This window comes from Entelurus aequoreus, linkage group LG22 (assembly GCF_033978785.1).
Source record: "Entelurus aequoreus isolate RoL-2023_Sb linkage group LG22, RoL_Eaeq_v1.1, whole genome shotgun sequence".
In the NCBI taxonomy this organism is placed as follows: Eukaryota; Metazoa; Chordata; class Actinopteri; order Syngnathiformes; family Syngnathidae; genus Entelurus; species Entelurus aequoreus.
Genome location: NC_084752.1, coordinates 12,597,217 through 12,622,215, shown reverse-complemented (window position 1 = coordinate 12,622,215; position 24,999 = coordinate 12,597,217). Strand labels below are relative to the sequence as shown.

The following is a 24,999-nucleotide window of genomic DNA, read 5'->3' as shown; positions in this document are numbered from 1 at the left end:
TGGTCTATATAACATGTAATGGTGGTTCTTTGGTCAAAATGTTGCATAGATTATGTTTTACAGATCATCTTCAAGCCGCTTTCTGACAGTCGCTTCCGGATGCGCCGTTTTGTGGGCGGTCTTATTTACGTGGCTCACCTTCGACAGCGTCTTCTCCCCGTCATCTTTGTTGTAGCGGTGTAGCGTGCAAGGACGGGAGTGGAAGAAGTGTCAAAAGATGGAGCTAACTGTTTTAATGACATTCAGACTTTACTTCAATCAATAACGGAGCAGCATCTCCTCATCCGGAAACAACAACAACGCCGGAAATGTGTCCCGTGAAAAAACGTCCGACTGGAACTCTCTAATAACTAAAGTTCCTTGGGTGAATAATGTAAACTCACTACACCGGTATGTTTTAGCGCTTTCATGGCGAGTTTACTGAGAGATATAAGTTAGAACTTTACATTACTTTTTATTAAAAATGGCAACAGCGGAGGATGAATGTCCCATAACAAGAAGATAGAGAAAAAGAAGAAGCTTATCGACTACGGCGTTGGCACGAACTACAAAGGCGGACGCACGCAATTTTTTAGGATTTATGCAGATCCCAAATACAGATCAGCAGGTACCAGAACGTAAGAATAGTTGCTTTTGCATAATATTGCGAAACAAAACACCAGATAATATGTCTTACCTTATACACACCATAATAGTACTCGTATGTTGAAGCACATCAAATGATGCAGCCTACACTTACTGTATCTCTTATGTGTGTCTGCCATCTACTAGTCACACTTATCTTTACACCATGTACCAAATAAAATAGCTTTGAGGTGGGTAAACTCAACTAAACGTATTCCTTACATTAGGCGCACCGGGTTATAAGGCGCACTGTCGAGTTTTGACCAAAAAAAAGTATTTTAAGTGCGCCTTATGGTCCGGAAAATACGGTAATATTAGTCATTAAGATACAAAACAACACAATAAAATAATTTTTAAAAAAGAGTTTATTTAAGATGATCAGTAAAAAGCCAGATAAAAAATGTTTGACTTTTGAAAAAAAAATGAAAAAAAATTAAATGCTCTCTCTAGTCCCGAGGCTCTCTGGTAAGCTGTTCCACAGGTGGGGGCCGTAGTGGCTAAATGCCGCCTCACCGTGGGTCTTTGTTCTGGTATTCGGTAAAGCTAAAAGGCCTGTGCCAGAGGACCTCAGGATCCGCGAGGGTTGATACGGTAAAGCAGGTCAGAACATAAGAAGGCGCAAGGCCATTAAGACATTTAAAAACTAAAAATATAACTTTAAAATCGACCCTGAAGATGGCGGGGAGCCAATGCAGCGAATTATTATGTAGACATTTGTTCCTTCCAACTTTCTTCACGGTTTTAACTGCACTCTTTTGTGTTTCCTGTTGGCCAGCATTATTAATGACGGGTGTGGTGGTGTTCTTTCCTCCGTACAGCTACAGGCATTCTTCGATGTTATCCACTTTCACCACCATAATAATATTGCTAGAATGGATTCATATCACCAAAATGCTTTCCACTAAAACCCATTTTTCATTCAGTCACACATTAGTGATGGTTGACTCCATTTGTAACCACAGCTGCCTTGAGCTGGACGGATGGAACGATGGCTGCCAATTCACGCCAATGCCTCTCCGACTATAACCCAGTATTCTTTATACAGGAAAGGCAGGGTGGGTGCAGTGTCTTGCCCAAGGACACAAAGACACGGCAATGTTAGTTAATGTACAAACCTCAAAACCAGTGAAGTTGGCATGTTGTGTAAATGGTAAATAAAAACAGAATACAGTGATTTGCAAATCCTTTTCATCCTATATTCAATTGAATAGACTGCAAAGACAAGATACTTAATGTTCGAACTGGGAAACTTATTTTTTTTGCAAATATTAGCTTATTTGGAATTTGATGCCTGCAACATGTTTCAAAAAAGCTGGCACAAGTGGCAAAAAGACAGAGAAAGTTGAGGAATGCTCATCAAACACTTATTTGGAAAATCCCACAGGTGAACAGGCTAATTGGGAACAGGTGGGTGCCATGATTGGGTATGAAAGCAGCTTCCGTGAAATGCTCAGTCATTCACAAACAAGGATGGGGCGAGGGTCACCACTTTGTGAACAAATGCGTGAGCAAATTGTCCAACAGTTTAAGAACAACATTTTTCAACCGGCTATTGCAAGGAATAAAGGGTTTTTCACCATCTAAGGTCTGTAATATTGTCAAAAATTCAGAGAATCTGGGGAAATCACTGCACATAACATTGAATGCCCGTGACTTTGGATCCCTCTGGCGGTACTGCATCAAAAACCGACAACTGTGTGTAAAGGATAACACCACATGGGCTCAGGTACACTTTAGAAAACCACTGTCAGTAACAACAGTTTGTCGCTACATCTGTAAGTGCAAGTTAAAACTCTACTATGCAAAGCGAAAGCCATTTATCAACAACACCCAGAAACGCCGCCGGCTTCGCTGGGCCCGAGCTCAGCTAAGATGGACTGATGCCAAGTGGAAAAGTGTTCTGCGGTCTGAGGAGTCCACAATTCAAATTGTTTTTGGAAACTGTGGACGTCGTGTCTTCCAGAACAAAAAGGAAAAAAAACATCCGGTTTGTTCTAGGCGCAAAATTGAAAAGCCAGCATCTGTGAAGGTATGGGGGTGTATTGGTGCCCAAAGCATGGGTAACTTACACATCTGTGAAAGCACCATTAATGCTGAAAGGTACATACAGGTTTTGGAGCAACATATGTTGCCATCCAAGCAACGTTATCATGGACGCCCCTGCTTATTTCAGCAAGACAATGCCAAGTCACATGTTACAACAGTGTGGCTTCATAATAAAAGAGTGCGGGTACATGTAACCCAGTGGTAAAAATTACCCCGTGCCAGCTTGTTTGCAATGTGTTGCTGCCATTAATGATTATATGAAAAAAAAAATGTAGTTTCTTAGTTCGAACATTAAATATATTTTATTTGCAGTCTATTCAATTGAATATAAGTTGAACAGGATTTGCAAATCATTGTATTCTGTTTTTATTTACGAATTACACAACATCTTGCTTGATGTACAGCTTAAGTTGTTCAACAGTCATATTGCCCCACACATTTTCAATGGGAGACGGATCAGGACTACAGGCAGGCCAGTCTAGTACCTGCACTCTTTTACTATGAAGCCACGCTGTTGTAACACATGGCTTGGCATTGTCTTGCTGAAATAAGCAGGGGCGTCCATGATAACGTTGCTTGGATGGCAACATATGTTGCTCCAAAACCTGTATGTACCTTTCAGCATTAATGGTGCTTTCACAGATGTGTAAGTTACCCATGCCTTGGGCACTAATACACCCCCATACCATCACAGATGCTGGCTTTTGAACTTTGCGCCTATAACAGTCCGAATGATTCTTTTCCTCTTTGGTTCGGAGGACATGACGGCCACAGTTTCCAAAAACAATTTGAAATATGGACTCGTCAGACCACATAACACTTTTCCACTTTGCATCAGTCCATCTTAGATGAGCTTGGGCCCAGCGTTTCTGGGTTTTGTTGATAAATGGCTTTTGCTTTGCATAGTAGAGTTTTAACTTGCACTTACAGCTGTAGCGACGAACTGTAGTTACTGACAGTGGTTTTCTGAGGTGTTCCTGAGCCCATGTGGTGATATCCTTTACACACTGATGTGGCTTTTGATGCAGTACCACCTGAGGGATCCAAAGTCTGTAATATCGCTTACGTGTAGTGATTTCTCCAGATTGTCTAAACCTTTTGATGATATTATGGACCGTAGATGGTGAAATCTCTAAATTCCTTGCAATAGCTTGTTGAGAAATGTTGTTTTTAAACTGTTCGACAATTTGCTAACGCATTTGTTCACATCCTTGTTTGTGAATGACTGAGCATTAGATGGAAATTGTTCTTATACCCAATCATGGCACCCACCTGTTCCCAATTAGTCTGTTGCAGGCATCAAATTCCAAATGAGCTAAAAATATGAATAAGCAGTCCTTCTCTACTGTCTCTAATGCAAAAAATAACGTTTTCCAGTTCGAACGTTAAGTATCTTGTCTTTGCAGTACTATTCAATGAATATATGTTGAAAAGGATTTGCAAATCATTATATTCTGTTTTTATTTATGATTTACACAACGTGACAATTTCACTGGTTTTGGGTTTTTTAGTTGATGTGTGCATTTTTACAGTCAGTACGTTTCTATGCACTAAATTAGTCTGATTTGTCGAATAATTCAGTTTCTTCTATTTTCACAGCCACACGTGACATTCAAGTTTTTATGATCTTATCTCCAATGTGACTGATGGCCGTAGGCAATGAGCTACATGCTAATAAGTTAGCGCAAGTAAATTTCAAACTCTGGAGCTAACTGATAACTACAATTTTCCACTGCTATTTAGTGTTGTTGGTAATGTTTAAACGTGTTTAATTGACATTTGGGGTTATTAAGATCATTAGAGAAATACAAAAAGATCGCTATTTTAGTCAACTGTTGTAGGAGGTTTCTGCTTACTCGTTGTCTCAAACAGCCCGCCGGGATGTGCCGGTGTCATGTCACGTAATTAAATTTTCCCATTTTGGAAACATTCTGACATTTTTAAACAAGTAGGTTTCTATTTTATTATACCTCCGGCCAGTGTTAATTTTGACAGAAGTTTTGTATTTCAGTTTTAGTCATTAGAATTCACTAAAGCAGAAACAAAAGGGAACATGCAAGCTGGTTCCGGACTTGAATTAAATTAACTTGTACAACGAGCTGCCGATGAGGTTCGCCAACTTACAAGGCATTCCATTAGAACAGACCTGGGCATTCTGCGGCCCGCGGGCCGCATCCGGCCCTTTGTGCGTCCCTGTCCGGCCCGCGTGAGGCCAATTATAAATTACAAAATAAATTTTAAAAAGTATCTATGTCGAGTGTGCAATACAACGGTGCTGCTTTTGTTTTGAAAATCGTTATTTGTATTACTTCCGTGTGGACGTATGCGTGATTGTGAGTGAATGTGAACGACTGCAATTACAAAATAAAGTTGAAAAAACATCTATGTCCTGCGCGCAATACAACTGTGCTGCTTTTATTTTGAAAAGTATTATTTATGGGCGTGTGTCCGTGTGTAACCTGCGAGTGAAGGTGCACATGCAGCGACAAGTGATGCACGGTTTACACCCGAGACGCCAAAAAGAGAAAAGTTGATGAGGAATGCCGTGTTTTCAACAACACTTGAACTGCAAAGCAACGTCCCCTCACCTAAGGTGCGTGCCTGCGCAATTGCGCACTGCTCAAGCGTCCGCTGCGCGCAGCAAGTATATATGCCGCGCACCAAATCAAATCCCATCTGAATTCTAAACAAAATAAACATATTTATTCTATGGAATTTTGCAATGCAACTTTGAGTGACAGTGACAACAAGCGGCCCTAACGGTGTTCGTCAACACCGTTCAATTGAACACCGTTCAATTATTGTAACGTCTATCGAGATGCTTCGAGGACAGGAATTATATCGATCACTTTATTGAACAAAACTGTTTATATTCGGACATAACCACACCAAAAACATGAGTAAAACAATTCTATCTCGAAAAACTAGTCATTTTCTGCCGTACAAACCAGGCCAAAACCAACTTGTCATCTGTCACCAACACGCATAGCACTAAACCACTGGTGCGTTTATGGCCACACAAAAAGTCGGACAACTCAAACACCACACAAAGTTACACTATGACTCCTCAGTCATACGTGTGCTTATTTTACTGTCATTTATTATTAATGTTAATTTATATATATTAGTCATGTAATGCTGTTACACACACTATGTTGAAGTATTACTATTATTATTATTATTATTATTATTATTTATCTTACGGTATATATCAAAAATAATATTGAGCAAAATTTAATTGAAATATTGTCGATGTGGCCCTCCAGCAGTGCTCGGGTAGCTCATGCGGCCCCCGGTAAAAATTAATTGCCCACCCCTGCATTAGAAGTTGTAGTGACATTTGTATCTATTTGTAACCTCTGCAGATCCTGTACAATAGACTTGAAATACTGTGTGTTTTCTCTTGTTTGTTTCAGGACTCTTCACCATTGCCAGACATGGAACATAGGTTGCGCTCAGCTTCCAGTGTTGATGAGCTGATGCGTCTCATCTACCCTTTATACTGGGCTGCCCTAAAGTGTAGATCCAAACTACCATTTGCTGCTGTGTCCAAACTGTCTCACCGTCTCAGCCCATTAGCAGGAACAGATGAGACAACCTTTGCTGCTGCCTACCTGAACTTAGATGTTCTCAAAAGTAGGTTCCAGGTTTGCTCTCCTGCTTCTGTTTCTTTCCCAAGTGCAAGGTCATGTTTGTATTTCCCTCAATTGAATACAAATTGAATATATAACCTTGAGTTAATGTTATTTTCCTTTTTTACAGTCATACTGTTAGAATAAACCTATCGGTGGTGGGCCGTCAGGGCCAGCAAAGCCTTATCTGCTGGCCTAACATAACCAGAAATCATGATCATAATTAAAGATAAAAGTATTTTTTAATTTACTTTCCCTAAATATCTAAAAGTGTTCATATTCTCTTGATGTCATATTATGTTGTTTTTAGGTTACAGTTTGTATCCAATCAGAATTCAGCTAGCTTATGTTGCCTTGCTGTACCAAATCTGCCCGTGGCCTTCAGAATCAACAATGCAGGCGTCTGTGCGCTGTAAGTGAACAGACACATACAGTTGATAGACAGCTGCGATAGCCAACCAGATCACGAGTTGTTGTCAGTAAGGCCTTCTAGCTGGCCTCACGTTGAACGTGACATTTATGCGTCCTGTGATTGGATACTCACTGGGACCGTTAGTGGATGAATTTGACAACACAAACAGTTGATAGTCAGTTGCGATAGCCAATCAGATCACAAGTTGTTGACAGTAGCCTATCTAGGTAGCCTGATGTTAACAAGACTGTGATTGGATACTCACTTGTCATTCCTGCTAAGTTTCAACTTAGCAGGAACAGGAATTGTTGACCCACAAAGAAGAACAAAATGTTGATTAGGTGGCAGATATATATTTGAAAGGCCATTTTCAAGAAGGATAATTAAAGAGAAGTTCAGTGAGCGGTGTTCCTCTTACACAGCTGGGACTGCAGCCCAGAAGAATAAAATAAAGAAATATGACTACCACTAATATAGAAGTTGAACCACGACATTTAAAAGGAGCAGCGGTTTTAGTGACAAGACTTTAGTTTCATTATCTGCTGTAGCTCACCAGTAATCCTGACCCGTATGCGGACTTGCAGGCACTTACAGACAGAACGTCGATGTGACTGAACTTCAGTATTTGTCCCAACTGGGAGAATAAACACGCTGACTAATTTAATCTGGGAAAAAAAACATTTTTATATCTAAATATTTTTTATTAAGACTTTTTGTTTAAGTGTCTGCAAAGATTCAACTCCTCTAATATAACATATATAAAAACTCTGCAGACACTTTTTGTTCAAATCATTTTTGAGTTTGTGGATAGAAAACATTTTGTTCTTGAAATATTCATTAAACATGTTTTATGTGATGGTACTAGGGATGTCAAACGATTCAAATATTTAATCATGATTTATCGCATTTTGTTCGTAGTCAACTTAAAATTAATCGCAGATATACATAATTTTTCATCATTAATACAAATAAAAATACATTTCATTAAAGCAAATGAATGATGCTTGTTTTAAACAGCTCATCACAAAAAAAAAAAAAAACATGATTTAATGACAATAATTTTAAAAAAAAATGTTGACTGCGTGTTGGTGTCTTGCTAGATTTTGTATAAATACGCTTGTACCCTTGATCTTGTCCTTTCCGGTCATAACCCAAAGCTCATGACCGTAGGTGAGGATAGGGATGTAGATCGACCGGTAAATTGAGAGATTCTTCACCCTGACAGACCGATGCAGGGTCTGCATCAGTGCAGACGTTGAGCCTATCCGCCTGTCGATCTCACGATCCAGTCTTCCTTCACTCGTGAACAAGACCCCGAGGTACTTGAAATCTTCCACTTGGGGCAGGATCTCCTTCCCAACCCAAAGATGGCACTCCACCCTTTTCCGGGCGAGAAACTTGGAAGGGCTGATTTTCATCCCAGTCGCTTCACACCCTGCTGCGAACCGATCAAGTGAGAGCTGAAGATCCTGGCCAGATGAAGCCAGTAGGACCACATCATCCACAAAAGGCAAAGACTTAAATCCTGCAGCCACCTGACTGTGCTTAGAAATTATGTCCATAAAAGTTGTAAACAGACAAAAGGCAGCCCTGGCGTAGTTCAACCCTCACTGGAAACGAGTCGAATTTAATGGTACAGCGGAGAAGGAGATGGCACTGAGAAAGGGACGTATTTTAGCCTTAGGCGTGTTTATTAGCACAAGCGCGTGATATGTGTAAGTAAACCAAATACGTAGTGTGTGACTATGTGATGCGGTTAACTGGTGAGTGTTACCGTACAATGTTGAAGGTGCGTGTTGTGAGAGATGCGGAAGTCCAGAGGGGGCAAGGCAGGCTCGGCGGTTCGTGGACAAGCAAGAGGTCAAGGGCAGGAGCGTGGCATCAAAGTCCGTCTCCAAGCGAGAGGTCGAGATCAGGGAAGGCAGCAAGAAGACCAGAGGGAATCCGGGGAGACGAGACACACAGCTCGAATCCAGGGAACGAAGAGGAGCTGCGGGATGACGACACAGGACAAGACACAATGAGCACAGAGGAGGGGAAACAAAGAGTGAGTAGGCACTGGAATGCAGGACCCGCTGACTTAAGAAGGACGTGGCGCTTTCATCAGCGGTAGGTGTGTTAATTGCTGAACGAGTGCAGCCACGGCAGAAGAGGAACGCCCGTGGGCGTGCCCAAAGGCGCGCTTAGAGGAGCGCACAGAAGAATGTGTGGCGGCAGGTGCTTGAGCCGTAACATCCAACTTACTACCGGCAATGCGGACCAAGCTCTGACACGATCATACAGGGAGTGGACCGCCACAATCAAGCGGTTCGATTCCCCATACTCTCTGAGCACTCTCTACAGGACTTCCTGAGGGACACGGTTGAATGCCTTCTCCAAGTCCATAAAAAACATGTAGACTGGTTGGGCAAACTCCCGTGCACCCTCCAGGATCCAAATAAAGACATTTAGTTCCAAATTCCCTAATACAATTACTAGGTGTGTAACGGTACACAATACATTTTCGATTCGGTACTTACCTCGGTTTAGAGGTCACGATTCGGTTCATTTTCGGTACAGTAAGAAAACAACAAAATATAAAATTTTTTGGTTATTTATTTACCAAATTTGTAAACAATGGCTTTATCCTTTTAACAATGGGAACACTATAATAATTCTGCCCACGTTAATCAACATTAAACTGCCTCAAGTTGTTGCTCAGATTAAATAAAATGACAAAACTTTTCTTCTACATATAAAAAGTGCAACATTAAACAGTTTCAAGTCAACTCATCATGCTTAATTTATTACAGCATTTGGGAAGCCTGTAGTTGATTTATTATGTAAATGTTATATTTTTATCAACATGTGATAGCAGGGACCCTGCCATTCAAAACTACACTGCTGCATTACTAATGATTAATGTAACTATGGCTGAAAAAATGATACAATAGCAATAGGAGAGACTATTCATCCCTGAACACCATGGAGTTCATGTAGGCTTAATGATGCAGTTACATTATTATATCAACTATCAGAGACAGAAACTCTTCATTTAACATAATGTCCTTTTTTGCTGCTTCAACACAGCTCAACCAACACAGAAAAAGGTAAAGTGAAATAACAGACAGACAGGGCTTTGCTGTCCGTAACACACACACGCACACACACACACACACCGCAAAATGAGCTAACGTTACGCTAAAAGCGAATTAGCCTTCACCTCAAGCCAGGACTGCGAGCGAGCTGAGCTGCCTTTTATATTTCTAGAAGGTCAACGGGCTCATAGTGATGTTACTAGTAGTTGACTGGGAGGTGTTTATTATAATTTGGGGAGAGTCCGCAGGCTGATGCTTACCTGCTAAACGCTAAGTACTGACTACATGCGCTCTGAATACGCACTGCTGATTGGCTGTTTGTGTAGAGTACTGACAGAAACAGGCAGAAGGAAGCGGAGGCGGCTACTTAATATGTTCGTGTGGAAACTCGTTTGGTACACCTCCGAACCGAACCGAAACCCCCGTACCGAAACGGTTCAATACAAATACACGTACCGTTACACCCCTAACAATTACCTACTACAATGATAGGGGAAATGCTGCAACTACAGTAACATAGGGTTGTCGATAGATTCACTTGTGAGAATAAAGGGAATTTTAATTTATATTTGTAGTCTCTGGATATTTGAGTGAGGGGCGACACCCCAGAGCCACCCATTGATAAACTACGGTGGTTTGGATACTGTGTGTGTGCAGGTATAGAGTCAGAATGGCGAAAGACCCGGTGCAAACCCCGGGAAGTGTGTGTCGACGTGGGCAGGGAGTTTGGTGCACCCGCCAACATCTTCTATAAACCACCATGTGTGTCCGTCTACAGATGTGGAGGATGCTGCCACTCAGAGGACAAACAATGCAGGAATATCTCCACTGGTTACCTCAGCAAATCTGTGAGTACATGCATCTACACCCAACTAAGAGAGAGCTTTTCACAAATGCATATATGTCATTTTGCAAATCCATATTGCCAAACTTAATCTGACACACACAAGTATCCGTCTTTGTTATCAATTAATAAATTAAACTGAGGAAAAATTATATATATTTTAATCAAATATTCAGTGTCATTGGAGTTTTACACCTAGATATAATTATTTTTTAATCGATTAATCCATCTATACTTGTTTTTATTTTTATAGTTAATTAATTAACCTGTAGATTTAATTTATTTAAGTAACAATTTCTATGTTTAGTCTAGTGGTGCAACACATTTTTCAAATAAATTCCCCAAAAATAGAAATTTTAAATGCATGTTTGGTCGGAGGTACAAAATAAAATTACTAAAGAGCCGTTTTACTTCCTCCGCCATCTTGGAGACTCACCCTTGATGCCTTTTTAAGTGCTCGTGCATTACAGTGTGCTGTTGTGAAAAGGTATTTCTAATTTGCAGCTCACAGAGCACTTAAAGGCTCATTTTCTACGGTGGCATCTATGGGTGTTTTGATCAGGGTTTATGCTGCAAATTCCGCTACCAATCATCTGTAAGTGAGATCAGCTGATACGCTCACATGTATTAACTATAAATTGTATTTATTAATGTTGAGAGCTATTGACCAAATGATCTGAAAAAAGAGCCATAAAATCACCTTGCTTTTTAGAAAGTGAACAACTAGGAAGTGGTACATATACCAATACATAATACTTTAAAATATTTAGGATCACTAAATGATTTTGCTTTTAAACAAACGGTAGAAAATGGATGGATGGATGGATGGATTTTTAATCACAATTATCATCAGCAAAAAAACAAATGAAGGTATTGTAACCATATTAACTAAATGTTTTTAAACGAGTAATTCTCAAACTGTGCTACGTGTACCACCGGTGGTACTTGATTAAAGTACAGTTTTTTTATATTCCTGTATTCAAACAGTGTTACTGTTCAAACTGCGTGTAATGTTGCAGTGGCCAAAATAATGAAATATACTTGTTAAAAAAACCTCTGTCTTGTTTTTAATGACTACTTGGGCCTACTACGCTACTGTATATTATTGTTGGCCATTAAAGGGGAACTGCACTTTTTTTTTTAAATGTGCCTATTGTTCACAATCCTTATGAAATACATGATGATGGATGGATTTCTTTTTTTATGCATTCTAAATATCAAATAAACGCTATCAAAAGTCAGCTTACAATGGAGCCGTTCAATTCTGCCTATAGAGCCCCTAAAAAAAAATCCAAACACCTCCATTAGGGTTTTATGTACATAATGTAAGTATATTTGTAATGTAGTAATGGGCATATTTATAATTAAATGTAATATTTACGTATTGTGATAATTTTAAGCATCTAAAAAAACGCATCACAATGTTTGCTTTTTTTTTTTTAACATTGATTATTAATCACTGCAGACTTTGAGAGCCAACGTACATAATAAAACATCACTTACTGTACAAGGTCTGCTGTCATTAGGATGCCGACTGCTTGGATGTTCATATATTCACAGTTAGATGAAAAATGTCTCATAATCCTCGCGGAGAAACGGGGTGGGCGGGGAAAGCACTGTTCTGTCATTCTTGCCAGTTCCAAGCCCTAAATGGCTGTCAAAGTGTCCCAACTTGTCGGATTATATCCTCAGCCATCTACTTTTCAGGTGATTTATGATATAGAATAAACGTACAGGGAGCAAAGAAGCGAGTAAACAGCGACGGCGTAAACATTGGCACACACAGAAGTGATCACATCGACACTTTAAATAGTTTGTCTGCGTTAGCGCTTATAATAACAATATCCCTAATACTTGGTTAATATTCCAGTCAAGAAATGTAAACAGAGCATTGTTGGCGCTTTTTGAATGGTTATTTATCAGATTTATGGAAGGAAAAGTGGAGCTCCCATTGGTTCTGCTGTAGGTTGACTTTTATTTACGGTTATTTACAAGTTAGAATGTGTTAAAAAAAAAAAAACAAATCCATCCATCGTCATGTCTTTCATAATGATTGTGGAGGATAGGCAAACAAGCGCAGTTCCCCTTCAGGGTGGTACTTGGAGAGTACATTTTCTTCTGAGGTGGTACTGAAAATTAAAATTTTTCATTTCATACATTTAACCATTCACCAATACAAAGTCAAATAATTCCTGTACCCAGGGACTTATTCCTTCAACGTTTTAACATTACCAAAAGCAACAAAAAATGGGTTTTGTAAAAAATTTCATATCGATTGAATCACTAGTATCAATCATATACTGTGCAGTACTACCCTTGGTATCAACAGCATCAATTTATGAATCAATCCACCTTTTTCTGTGACCGCCCGGCACATGACAGACAGCAACGGATCACACCAGTTACAGCTGTTGTTGCAATATCATTCTCTCTCTACACTCCTATGTATCTACATATCTGTTAAAGTGAGCTAAGGACTTATTCCTCTGTTGTTTCAAGCAAGCTTAGCGTTAGCATGTTTTCTTGTCTGTGATATTAAACCTTGTGAGAAATGCAGTTTATTTGCTGCAATTGTGAGGATATTAACTTAAAGGGGTCGCTTTGCATTGTGTATACTATGGACATAAATAGTTAGCAGTAGCTGCTAGCAATAGCCTCGCCTGCCAACAAAACAACCGAGCTGCAAGGTATGAGTCACACGTGATCATTTTTTTGTGATCGCCATTGTAAGGCATTGATTGTGATCTGGCGATCACAAACTTTTCCACAAAAATTGGCCAATAATAATTGGATCACCACAAGTGTCATATTTTTCTCCGTGCGTGGCCATCTTTTATTCACGCAGAGAGAAAAACCTCTGACCAATGCATCGCATGTATTGTACCGTATTTTTCGGACTTTAAGGCTGACTTAAAATCCATATTCAATACATATGTTGCCATCCAAGCTGTTATGATTGGAGGAGGGAGTTGTGAATGCACAGTTCCACAAAGGGGGCAGTAAAGCAACGTTATCATGGACGCCCCTGCTTATTTCAGCAAGACAATGCCAAGCCACGTGTTACAACAGCGTGGCTTCATAGTAAAAGAGTACGGGTACTAGACTGGCCTGTCTGTAGTCCCATTGAAAATGTGTGGCGCAATATGAAGCCTAAAATACCACAACGGAGACCCCGGACTGTTGAACAACTTAAGCTGTACATCAAGCAAGAATGGGAAAGAATTCCACCTGAAAAGCTTCGAAAATTGGTCTCCTCAGTTCCCAAACGTTTACTGAGTGTTGTTAAAAGAAAAGGCCATGTGACACAGTGGTAAAAATGCCCCAGTGCCAACTTTTTTGCAATGTGTCGCTGCCGTTAAATTCTAAGTTAATGATTATTTGCAAAAAAATTTAGTTTCTCAGTTCGAACATTAAATATCTTGTCTTTGCAGTCTATTCAATTGAATATAAGTTGAAAAGGATTTGCAAATCATTGTATTCTGTTTTTATTTACGATTTACACAATGTGCCAACTTCACTGGTTTTGGGTTTTGTATCAAAGTGGCATTACTTCACTCTTAAATTGTTCTGTTTGCTACAGTATATTTAGAGAATCGTTGTACCTATTAACAGTTTGCAACGTTTTATGTTTAATTTGAAAAGGATGAACGCTGAATACGCAAAAGCTAAACAGTTTTATGTATTGCATTTTGTTCCCTATACTATAGCCAAAACGAACAAACCATGACCTTAAAACTGAGATTTATATATAAAACTGAGATTTATACTGAACCGTGTATTTGCAAATTAATTGTCATCCAACTGTCAACAATTATCTATTTCCTTACCATGATATCTACATTAAATACTGAGTTTTTGTTTGGTGCTCCATTTGTATAATTGTCTGCCTAAATGATCCATTTCATTCCGCAGATTTTTGAGATCACCGTACCAGTCACCCAAAGCACCAAGCCTGTGACGATCAGTGTGGCCAATCATACGCAGTGTAGCTGTTTGTCCAAGCTTGACATCTACAAGCAAGTCCACAGCATCATCAGGAGATCCTTGACTGAGTATGTTATAAACGTTATCACTGTCTTCAAATTGGTTGTTGCAGCTTTTGAAGAAGGCACAAAGTTGTTACTTACATATATGCATTTTATACATTGAAAAAACAGTTCATAGTCAATCGGTAAGAATGGTACTTTTGTGGGATGGGCAGCACGATTGAGTTTGTGCATCATTACATTTTACATAAAGGCACTTAGAAAAACAAGCCAGCAGTCAGAGACAAGCAAATGTCATTAATGTTTTAATAAAACAAAACGCTAATGCCACATAGTATCATCAGTATCATTCCTCTACCACAGACCTGGGCAAATTAAGGCCCATGAGCTTTTCCATCTGGCCCCCCGGACATTCCCAAATAACTTTTTTAGATCTTTAGGATGGAAACTGTAGCTGCCATTAAGATGTGCAGTGATGTTTTCAAATGACCGTAAGTCTTGAACTATACAAAGTATTTCAATGGTTGGAATCTGCGCTTTTGCATGATATACTAGTTACTATGGTAATGTAATTAGTTACTATGGTAACCTAATTAGTTAATATGGTAATCTAAGTCACAGCAGTCCAGACGAGGCACCAAGCAGTTTGGGTGGGGAGCGTTTCCACAGAGTGATTCCAAAGCGGCCAGTCAGGGACAGACGCGGAAGGAGATTTTTACAACAAAGTTCTAAAGCTTATTGATGTATCAGATTGTAGGTGGGGTTTTTTTATCCTACACGTTCATATTTCGCTGTGTTTGTTGCATTTTTGTTGCGTTCGCTTGATTGTAAAACATGTCGATCGAGAGGTGGTGTGACGTTCATCTGTTGTCAATATTCAGTGTTTTATCGTTCATAGTTAATATTGTAAATCCAACATTCTTTATTTTAAGGTACATTCTGGGTGTCTCATTCAGTAAAAAAATTAAAATTCCATTACGTTTTTTAAGGCGGTCTGTCATAACGTTTTTAGCATTCAATCAGACATTATTGTGTGGTTTTGTATTAGTGTTCCTAAAAATCAGATATACCGGCCCCCAGACACATTTTTTTCCTCTAAATTAGGCCCCCTGAGTCAAAAAAATTGTCCAGGCCTGGACAAAAATTGTCCAGGCCTGGACAATGGAACATATACAATTTTGGTGTTGTTTACTTGAGTCATTTTGCATTCTACAAGTATCTCTTATGTGTGACTGCCAATATGTTGCAGTCTACACGTATGTAGTTCTACCACTACAAGTCACTGAATCAGCAGCTTCATACACATGCATGTTTACTTTCACATCTATAACCATGAAAGTCTCATGAAAATGTGTACAGTACACACAGAGAAAAAGATTATTTCATTGTATTTGTATTGCAAGCCTCTCAAACCCAAGGATTAAAGGGTTAAAAGATGAAAAAAAAGTTTTTCCAATGTTGATCAAATGTGGCACAAAGCATTGTTACAAAAAATAGAGTATTCAACTAAGCATTTTCTTTCACGAATAAGGTTTTTTATGTTTATATTCCTGCTGTAGTGAGACAACATGAATCTGGAATTGGAAAAGAGAATTGGTAATGGATCTTATTACATTTTTTTAAATGTTTGCCCATCTTCATAGGAGTCAGCCTAAGTCTACAGTCTTATGCAGGTCTGCAATATTGTCTATGTGGTCCTTTGACAGCGTTTTGGTCTTGCCCATTTTGGTAAAGAGCTTTTTGGTGGAGAGGTTTGAATGGAAGTGACAGTTGTCTTTTATCCCCCATATGAGTTATGAGAGTTATGAGTACTATATTTTTCAGACTATAAGGCGCACTTAAAATCCTTTCATTTTCTCAAAAATCGACAGTGCGCCTCATAGCCCGGTGCACCTAATGTACGGAATAATTTTGGTTGTGCTTACCGACCTCGAAGCTATTTTGTTTGGTACATGATGAAATGATAAGTGTGACCAGTAGATGGCAGTCACACATAAAAGATACGTGTAGACTGCAATATGATGGCAGTCACACATAAGAGATACTTGTAGAATGCAAAATGACTCAAGTAAACAACACCAAAATCGTATATGTTCCATTGAAAATACAGAACATTACACACGGCGCTCAAAAATATATCAAAATGTTTTAGTACGACTTTGGTAAGCTATGGATTGATGGATTGTACTGGGCTTGATGGATTGTACTGGGCTTCAACATACGAGTATTATTATAGTGTGTGTATAAAGTAAGACATATCTGGCGTTTTGCTGGCGTTTTGTTTCGCAATATTATGCAAAAGCAAATTTTCTTACCTTCTAGTACCTGCTGATCTGTATTTGGGATCTGCATAAGTCCTGAAAATTTGCGCGCGTCCGCCTTTGTAGTCCGTGCCGACACCGGAGTCGATAAGCTTATTCTTTTTCTCTATCTTCTTGTTATGGGACATTCATCCTCCGCTGTTGCCATTTCTAATATAAAGTAGTGTAAAGTTCTTACTTATATCTGTCAGTAAACTCGCCATGAAAGCGCTAAAACATACCGGTGTAGTGAGTTTACATAATTCACCCAAGGAACTTTAGTTATTAGAGAGTTCCGGTCGGACGTTTTTTCACGGGACACATTTCCACTTTAATGCGCCCTATAATCCGGTGCGCCTTTTGTATGAAAATAGACTTGACTAGACCCACTCATCGGCAGTGCGCCTTATAATCCGGTGCGCCCTATGGTCCGGAAAATACAATAATGAAAATTATGAGCACTTACTTAAAGGCACATCACTAATTGTGTTTCATGGACACATTACCAGTATGTGGGGGTCAGAATACTTGGTAGAGGTTCAAGTACAAATATGCAATGAACTTACTATACGAAATATGGACTGTTAATATCTTTGCAAGGAGGTAAATTTACAAAAACAGCGGGGGAATAAATATTTATCTGTACTTTGACAAACATTTTTAATCTGTGTGTTCAAAGTAGTGCACAAATATTTTTGTGTTGAAGTATTCTCAAGAGCAGTTATGTTTACTCAGACTCAAATTGACATGATAATAAGCCAATCTCACCAGAGTGTGGATGCAGGTTAAAATGTTTGAAGACCCATAAATACAAAAAAATTGAATGTATTTAAGTCTTTTTTTTTTTAAACATTGTTTCAATATTTGTTGAAGGTGCCCAATAGCCAATCAGGCATGTGCCCAAGATCAAGATTGGAGCGGCAGTCAGTGTCAATGTGTCAACATTGCAACCAATCCTTCACTATCATTGCTCCTTCCGAAGTCGTCCCAACAAATCGGTGAGTTTTTTTTGCACATTTTTTACCCAAGAGTATATAATGATTATCTGGCCATTTATTCGGAAATAGTTTTATCAGAGGTTTGTTTTTCTAGAGCACACTTGTGGTTGGAATTGTAGGGAATCAAAATCAGCCAAGCTTCTTCCAAACAATCCTGTTTATTTATAACCTTTTACAGGGTTTTTCCTGGCTCAAATTGAGGCAGAGGTGGTACAATCCTGACCATGCGCCAGAATTTTAACACAATTTTTCCAAAAAAAATTAAAATTTACAGTAATATGCTGTAAAAGAAACTGCAAAATGTATTGTCATTTTTATTAATCTGACGGGTAGTTTGCTGTAAAATCAGAAGTCAAGCAGATATTTAAGTATTTATTTTTATTTAGACAAAAAAATTTTGGAAAGTATGATACTACTGTAATATTTGTTGCAATAACGGATACTATTAAATCAAATTAAATCAAATCAACTTTATTCATAAAGCACATTTAAAATTTACCGCAGGGGTAGCCAAAGTGCTGTACAATGGGCAGGTTAAAAGATAACACAGGAGGAATGAGCAAGCACAACACAACACAAACAGCACGATAAAAAAAAAAAAAAAATTTAAAAACAGGTTCACAGCAGGTGCATTGTGGGACGCCATAGCAGGATGGAGATCAAAGTTTAAAAGGAATGCAATTTCAAGCAGTACATATATTTTTTCTCTCAAAATTAAAAAAATCAATTGCATTTAGTGAGAAAATATGAATTAATTTATTGACACATATCATTTCCAAGTATTTGTGGGCCAGATAAAATGATGTCGTGGGCCAGATCTGGCCCCCGAGCCTTGACTTTGACACCTGTGGCCTAAGCACTTGCATAAGAGAATGATGGGTGGGGCCACTTTTGCTTGTGACACTCATAGATGATTTTGAAGCAGCATTCAAGAGCTCTGTGGACACAAATTTCCACATGTTGTCACCACCATGAATTATTACATTTTAACTGCCTGTTATGTTAATTTATCTGCTCTGTTTCACCTGGACTCTTGATTTTCCTCCTCCTTTTAAAGTAGTGGCTGCTATTGCCTGCCATATCTGCAGCGCTAAAAACATAAACGTTACTCTGATACGGAGGAAACTTTTAAAAAAATAAACACAACATGCTTGTAATGCTTTCTTGGGGGTAACTCTTTTTAGTTTATCTTGTACCAGTCAATCTGTACCGTCATGAAACTCTACCTGATCTTATGCAAACTTCTAATAAATTCTTCAATCTTTGATCTGTTATACAAACCCCGTTTCCATATGAGTTGGGAAATTGTCCTAGATGTAAATATAAACGGAATACAATGATTTGCAAATCTTTTTCAACCCATATTCAATTGAATGCACTACAAAGACAAGATATTTGATGTTCAAACTCATAAACTTTATTTTTTTTTGCAAATAATAATTAACTTAGAATTTCATGGCTGCAACACGTGCCAAAGTAGTTGGGAAAAGGCATGTTCACCACTGTGTTATATGGCCTTTCCTTTTAACAACACTCAGTAAACATTTGGGAACTGAGGAGACACATTTTTTAAACTTCTCAGGTGGAATTCTTTACCATTATTGCTTGATGTACAGCTTAAGTTGTTCAACAGTCCGGGGTCTCCGTTGTGGTATTTTAGGCTTCATAATGCGCCACACATTTTCAATGGGAGACAGGTCTGGACTACAGGCAGGCCAGTCTAGTACCTGCACTCTTTTACTACGAAGCCACGCTGTTGTAACACGTGGCTTGGTATTTTCTTGCTGAAATAAGCAGGGGCGTCCATGATAACGTTGCTTGGATGGCAACATATGTTGCTCGAAAACCTGTATGTACCTTTCAGCATTAATGGTGCCTTCACAGATATGTAAGTTACCCATGCCTTGGGCACTAATACACCCCCATACCATCACAGATACTGGTTTTTAAACTTTGCGCCTATAACAATCCGGATGGTTCTTTTCCTCTTTGTTCCGGAGGACACGACGTCCACAGTTTCCAAAAATAATTTGAAACGGCGACTCGTCAGACCACAGAACACTTTTCCACTTTGCATCAGTCCATCTTCGATGAGCTCGGGCCCAGCGAAGCCGGCGGCGTTTCTGGGTGTTGTTGATAAATGGCTTCCGCTTTGCATAGTAGAGTTTTAACTTGCACTTACAGATGTAGCGACCAACTGTAGTTACTGACAGTGTTTTCTGAAGTGTTCCTGAGCCCATGTGGTGATCGAAGGATCAAAAGTCACTGGCTTGCCGCTTTCGTGCAGTGATTTCTCCAGATTCTCTGAACTTTTTGATGATATTACGAGCCGTAGATGGTGAAATTCCTTGCAGTAGCTCTTTGAGAATTGTTGTTCTTAAACTGTTCGAGAATTTGCTCACGCATTTGTTCACAAAGTGATGACCCTCGCCCCATCCTTGTTTGTGAATGACTGAGCATTTCAGAGAAGCTGTTTTTATACCCAATCATGGCACCCACCTGTTCCCAATTAGCCCGTGGGATGTTGCAAATAAGTGTTTGATGAGCCTTCCTCAACTTTCTCAGTCTTTTTTGCCACTTGTGCCAGCTTTTTTGGAACATGTTTTGCTGTTCAAACATTAAATATCTTGTGTTTGCAGTCTATTCAATTGAATATAAGTTGAAAAGGATCTGCAAATCATTGTATTCTGTTTTTATTTACCATTTACACAACGTGCCAACTTCACTGGTTTTGGGTTTTGTAAATGTATTTTGCATTATTTTCTGTGTGTAAAACTATAATTAATAGTATTTAGAATCTTCTGTAAAATGTGTGTTGTCCATGTCTACAGACATATTCTCAGCAGATGTGTGCGGCCTGCATAAGGAACTGGACGTGGAGACCTGTCAGTGTGTATGTCAGCGCACAGCTGAGACTCAAGACTGTGGTTCTCACCGTCACTTTGACCGCAGCACTTGCAAGTGTATGTGCAACACTCCACCGACCCACTCGTGCCCGCTGAGCCACATATACAATAAGGAGACGTGCCAGTGCACATGTAGCAAGACGTGTCCTAAGCACCAGCCACTCAACAAAACAAAGTGCTCCTGCGAATGTAACGAGTCACCCAATAAGTGTTTTCTAAAAGGCCGCCGGTTTCACCATGCTACGTGCAGGTAAGACACTTTACCTTGTATTAATTTACTTGAAGTTTTTTTGTATTAATCGATTAATTTTATAATTGACGTTGAATCATTGCAGCTTTATTAGCACACAGTAACACTGCACAAGCTAAATGCTCATGTTTAACATTCCTATTTGCGTAAAGGGAGCTGCTTTTTTAGAATTTTGCCTATCATTCTTAATCCTAATGATAGACGAGAACACATAAAAACGCTTGCAAGATGCGGCTAATGGAAGTCACCGTTGTCGCCTTCAAAGCCCTCGAAAACAACTTTTAAAACCCTCCGTTTTATATAGATGCTGCAGGTGTATATATTAGGGCTGTGAATCTTTGGGTGTCCCACGATTCGATTCAATATCGATTCCTGGGGTCACGATTCGATTCATAATAGATTTTTTTTCGATTCAACGCGATTCCCGATTCAAAAACGATATTTTCCCGATTCAACAGGATTCTCTATTCATTCAATACATAGGATTTCAGCAGGATCTACCCCAGTCTGCTGACATGCAAGCAGAGCAGTAGATTTTTGTAAAAAGCTTTTATAATTGTAAAGGACAATGTTTTATCAACTGATTGCAATAATGTAAATTTGTTTGAACTATTAAATGAACCAAAAATGTGACTTATTTTATCTTTGTGAAAATATTGGACACAGTGTGTTGTCAAGCTTATGAGATGCGATGCAAGTGTAAGCCACTGTGACACTATTGTTCTTTTTTTTAATTTTTTTTTTTTATAGATGTCTAATGATAATGTCAATGAGGGATTTTTAATCACTGCTATGTTGAAATTGTAATTAATATTGATACTGTTGTTGATAATATTCATTTTTGTTTCACTACTTTTGGTTTGTTCTGTGTCGTGTTTGTGTCTCCTCTCAATTGCTCTGTTTATTGCAGTTCTGAGTGTTGCTGCGTCGGGTTTGGTTTTGGAATTGGATTGCATTGTTATGGTATTGCTGTGTATTGTTTTGTTGGATTGATTAATTAAAAAAGAAAATATATATATATATATATATATATATATATATATATATATATATATATATATATATATATATATATATATATATATATATATATATATATATATATATATATATATATATATGTATATATATATGTATATGAAAAAATAAGAAATCAAATAAAAATTAAAAAATATTTTTTTTAAAAGAGAATCGATTCTGAATCGCACAACGTGAGAATCGCGATTCGAATTCGAATCGATTTTTTCCCACACCCCTAGTATATATACAGTACAGGCCAAAAGTTTGGACACACCTTCTCATTCAATGTGTAGATTGTCACTGAAGGCATCAAAACTATGAATGAACACATGTGGAATTATGTACTTAACAAAAAAAGGTGAAATACCGGAAAACATGTTTTATATTCTAGTGTCATAAAAATAGCCATGTTGCAGTAAATTATACATGTTTTTTTTTTTGTCTTACACATGCACACACCAACTACAATTGTAGTCCAAGACCCATTAAAATGTTTTACTTAATACTTGAGTAGTTTTTTTTCATGGAGTACTTTCAACTCTTACTCAAGTAATCATTTTGATGACTACTTACTTGAGTCATGTAATTCTAAAGTAACGGTACTCTTATTTATTGGCTACTATACCCACCTCTGCCGGTATGATATCAGCAAAACATACTTGTGTCATTTAGTGGTAGTCATGGTCTCTGCAGGTTTCAACAAGTCAAATTTAAGATGTTATAAATAATATTCAAGACCCATTTCATATCTACACTCGCAATAAAGTGCAAAATATGACAGAGAATGGTTTCTATTTATTTCCAGTACAGTATGGGAAATAAACTCAAAACAATGTTGGGGCCAACTTGATGCATGTTGTGCTTTAAAGCTGCTAAAACCAATATACTGACCAATAGGTCAGTATAATGTATTATACCTTTTGTATTATTCATGACAAAGTAATATCTAATGATGCATTTCATTATCGACCATGATGACTTTTACAAAAAGCCATGGGGCAGTAAAAACAAGCTGTGGTCAATAAATAACATCTGGGCTGACTTTAGAAACTCCTGTTTCTTTAAAGGAAGGTGCATGTACATCAGAAACAGTTTAAAGAGTATAAATAGAGATTTGTTTTGTCCTAATCCCACATGAGCCCACATAATCCCACAAATCTTTATTTCCCTGTGTTAGGAATCATCCTCTATTCTTATGCTCTTCTTTTGGTGATATTTCCTGTGTTTTTACGTCACCTTGACCTTGTGTTTCTTGTTCTGACAGGACACCTGTTCCACATTGTTAATTACTTGTATTTAGTTCCACTTTGTTCCCTCATTAATTGATGCTTCACTATCTAGTGTATGCCTGGGCAATTATTTTGACTCGGCAGCCAAATTTGGAGGGAAAAAATGTGTCTGGGGGCCGGTATATTTATTTTTAGGAACACTAACACAAAACCTCACAATAATGTCTGATTGAATGCTAAAAACATTATGACAGACCGCCCTAAAAACGGAATGGAATTTTGAATTTTTTTTTACTGAATGAGACACCCAGAATGTACATGAAAATAAAGAAAGTGGGATTTACAATATTAACTATGAAGGATAAAACACTGATTATTGACAACATATGAACGTCACACACCCTCTTGATCGACATATTTTACAATCAAGCAAAATGCAACAAACACAGCGAAATATGACCGCGGAGGGTAAAAAAAAAACACAAAAAAAAACACCTACAATTTGATATATCTGATATATCACTAAGCTTTAGAGCTTTGTTGTAAAACTCTCCTTCCGCGTCTGTCCCTGACACCCGCATTTCAGGCTGGCCGCTATGGAAACACTCTGTGGAAACGCTCCCCACCCACACTGCTTGGTGCCTCGTCTGAGCTGCTGTGACTTAGGTTACCATAGTAACTAATTAGATGACCATAGTAACTAATTAGATTACCATAGTAACTAGTATATCATGGAAAAGCGCAGATTCCAACCATTGAAATACTTTGTATAGTTCAAGACTTGAAGGCCCTGGACCTTAATTTGCCCAGGTCTGATCTAGTGTATGCCATAGTTTTCTGTTAATTCCTGAGTTCCTGCTTGATCTTGCCTTCTCTGCATCCTGGGATCAACAGCAACAACAACAACAGCCGCTATGCGCCACTGTCATATTTGTATGTTTATTTGACTGTAATATTACCTGAAGTGCAACATTAATAGTCCGAGCTTGTTGTGATGTTCAGTACACTGCTGCAACAATGTCCGATATCAATTTCGGATCGGGACAGCACTGCTATGTTTTTCAAATAATCAATATGAGCAGGGGTCCCCAAACTACGGCCCGGATCCGGCCCGCCAGCGTCCAAAATCAGGCCCGCGGGAAGTCCCAAGTATTAAAAAAAAAATGTTTTTAATTTAAAATATTTTTATTTTTTTGTCTTTTCTTATCCACTTTGTACCACTTGCTACTCACGGTGTCTCCTAGCCGCTCAGGCAGATCATATTGTCTAAAAACGCATATTCTCATCGATAACGTGACATCATCGCGCACGCGGAAAGTGCGCTATATACACTGCCGTTCAAAAGTTTGGGGTCACATTGAAATGTCCTTATTTTTGAAGGAAAAGCACTGTACTTTTCAATGAAGAAAACTTTAAACTAGTCTTAACTTTAAAGAAATACACTATACATTGCTAATGTGGTAAATGACTATTCTAGCTGCAAATGTCTGGTTTTTGGTGCAATATCTACATAGGTGTATAGAGGCCCATTTCCAGCAACTATCACTCCAGTGTTCTAATGGTACAATGTGTTTGCTCATTGGCTCAGAAGGCTAATTGATGATTAGAAAACCCTTGTGCAATCATGTTCACACATCTGAAAACAGTTTAGCTCGCTACAGAAGCTACAAAACTG

General features: G+C 38.6%; 1 protein-coding gene across 2 annotated transcripts in view; it reads left to right on the top strand.

Moving 5' to 3' along the window:
* vegfc (vascular endothelial growth factor c) overlaps positions 1 to 24,999 on the top strand; it is a 40,804-nt gene that overhangs the window by 12,113 nt on the left and 3,692 nt on the right. The window contains exons 2-6 of one of the 2 annotated variants that reach the window (XM_062033532.1): positions 6,087 to 6,306; positions 10,449 to 10,639; positions 14,548 to 14,687; positions 17,795 to 17,919; positions 20,751 to 20,882. In XM_062033532.1, coding sequence (XP_061889516.1) covers positions 6,087 to 6,306; positions 10,449 to 10,639; positions 14,548 to 14,687; positions 17,795 to 17,919; positions 20,751 to 20,882 — 808 coding nt within the window. Of the gene's footprint in view, positions 1 to 6,086; positions 6,307 to 10,448; positions 10,640 to 14,547; positions 14,688 to 17,794; positions 17,920 to 20,750; positions 21,076 to 24,999 lie in introns of both variants that reach the window. The other variant, XM_062033530.1, reaches the window with a different exon arrangement.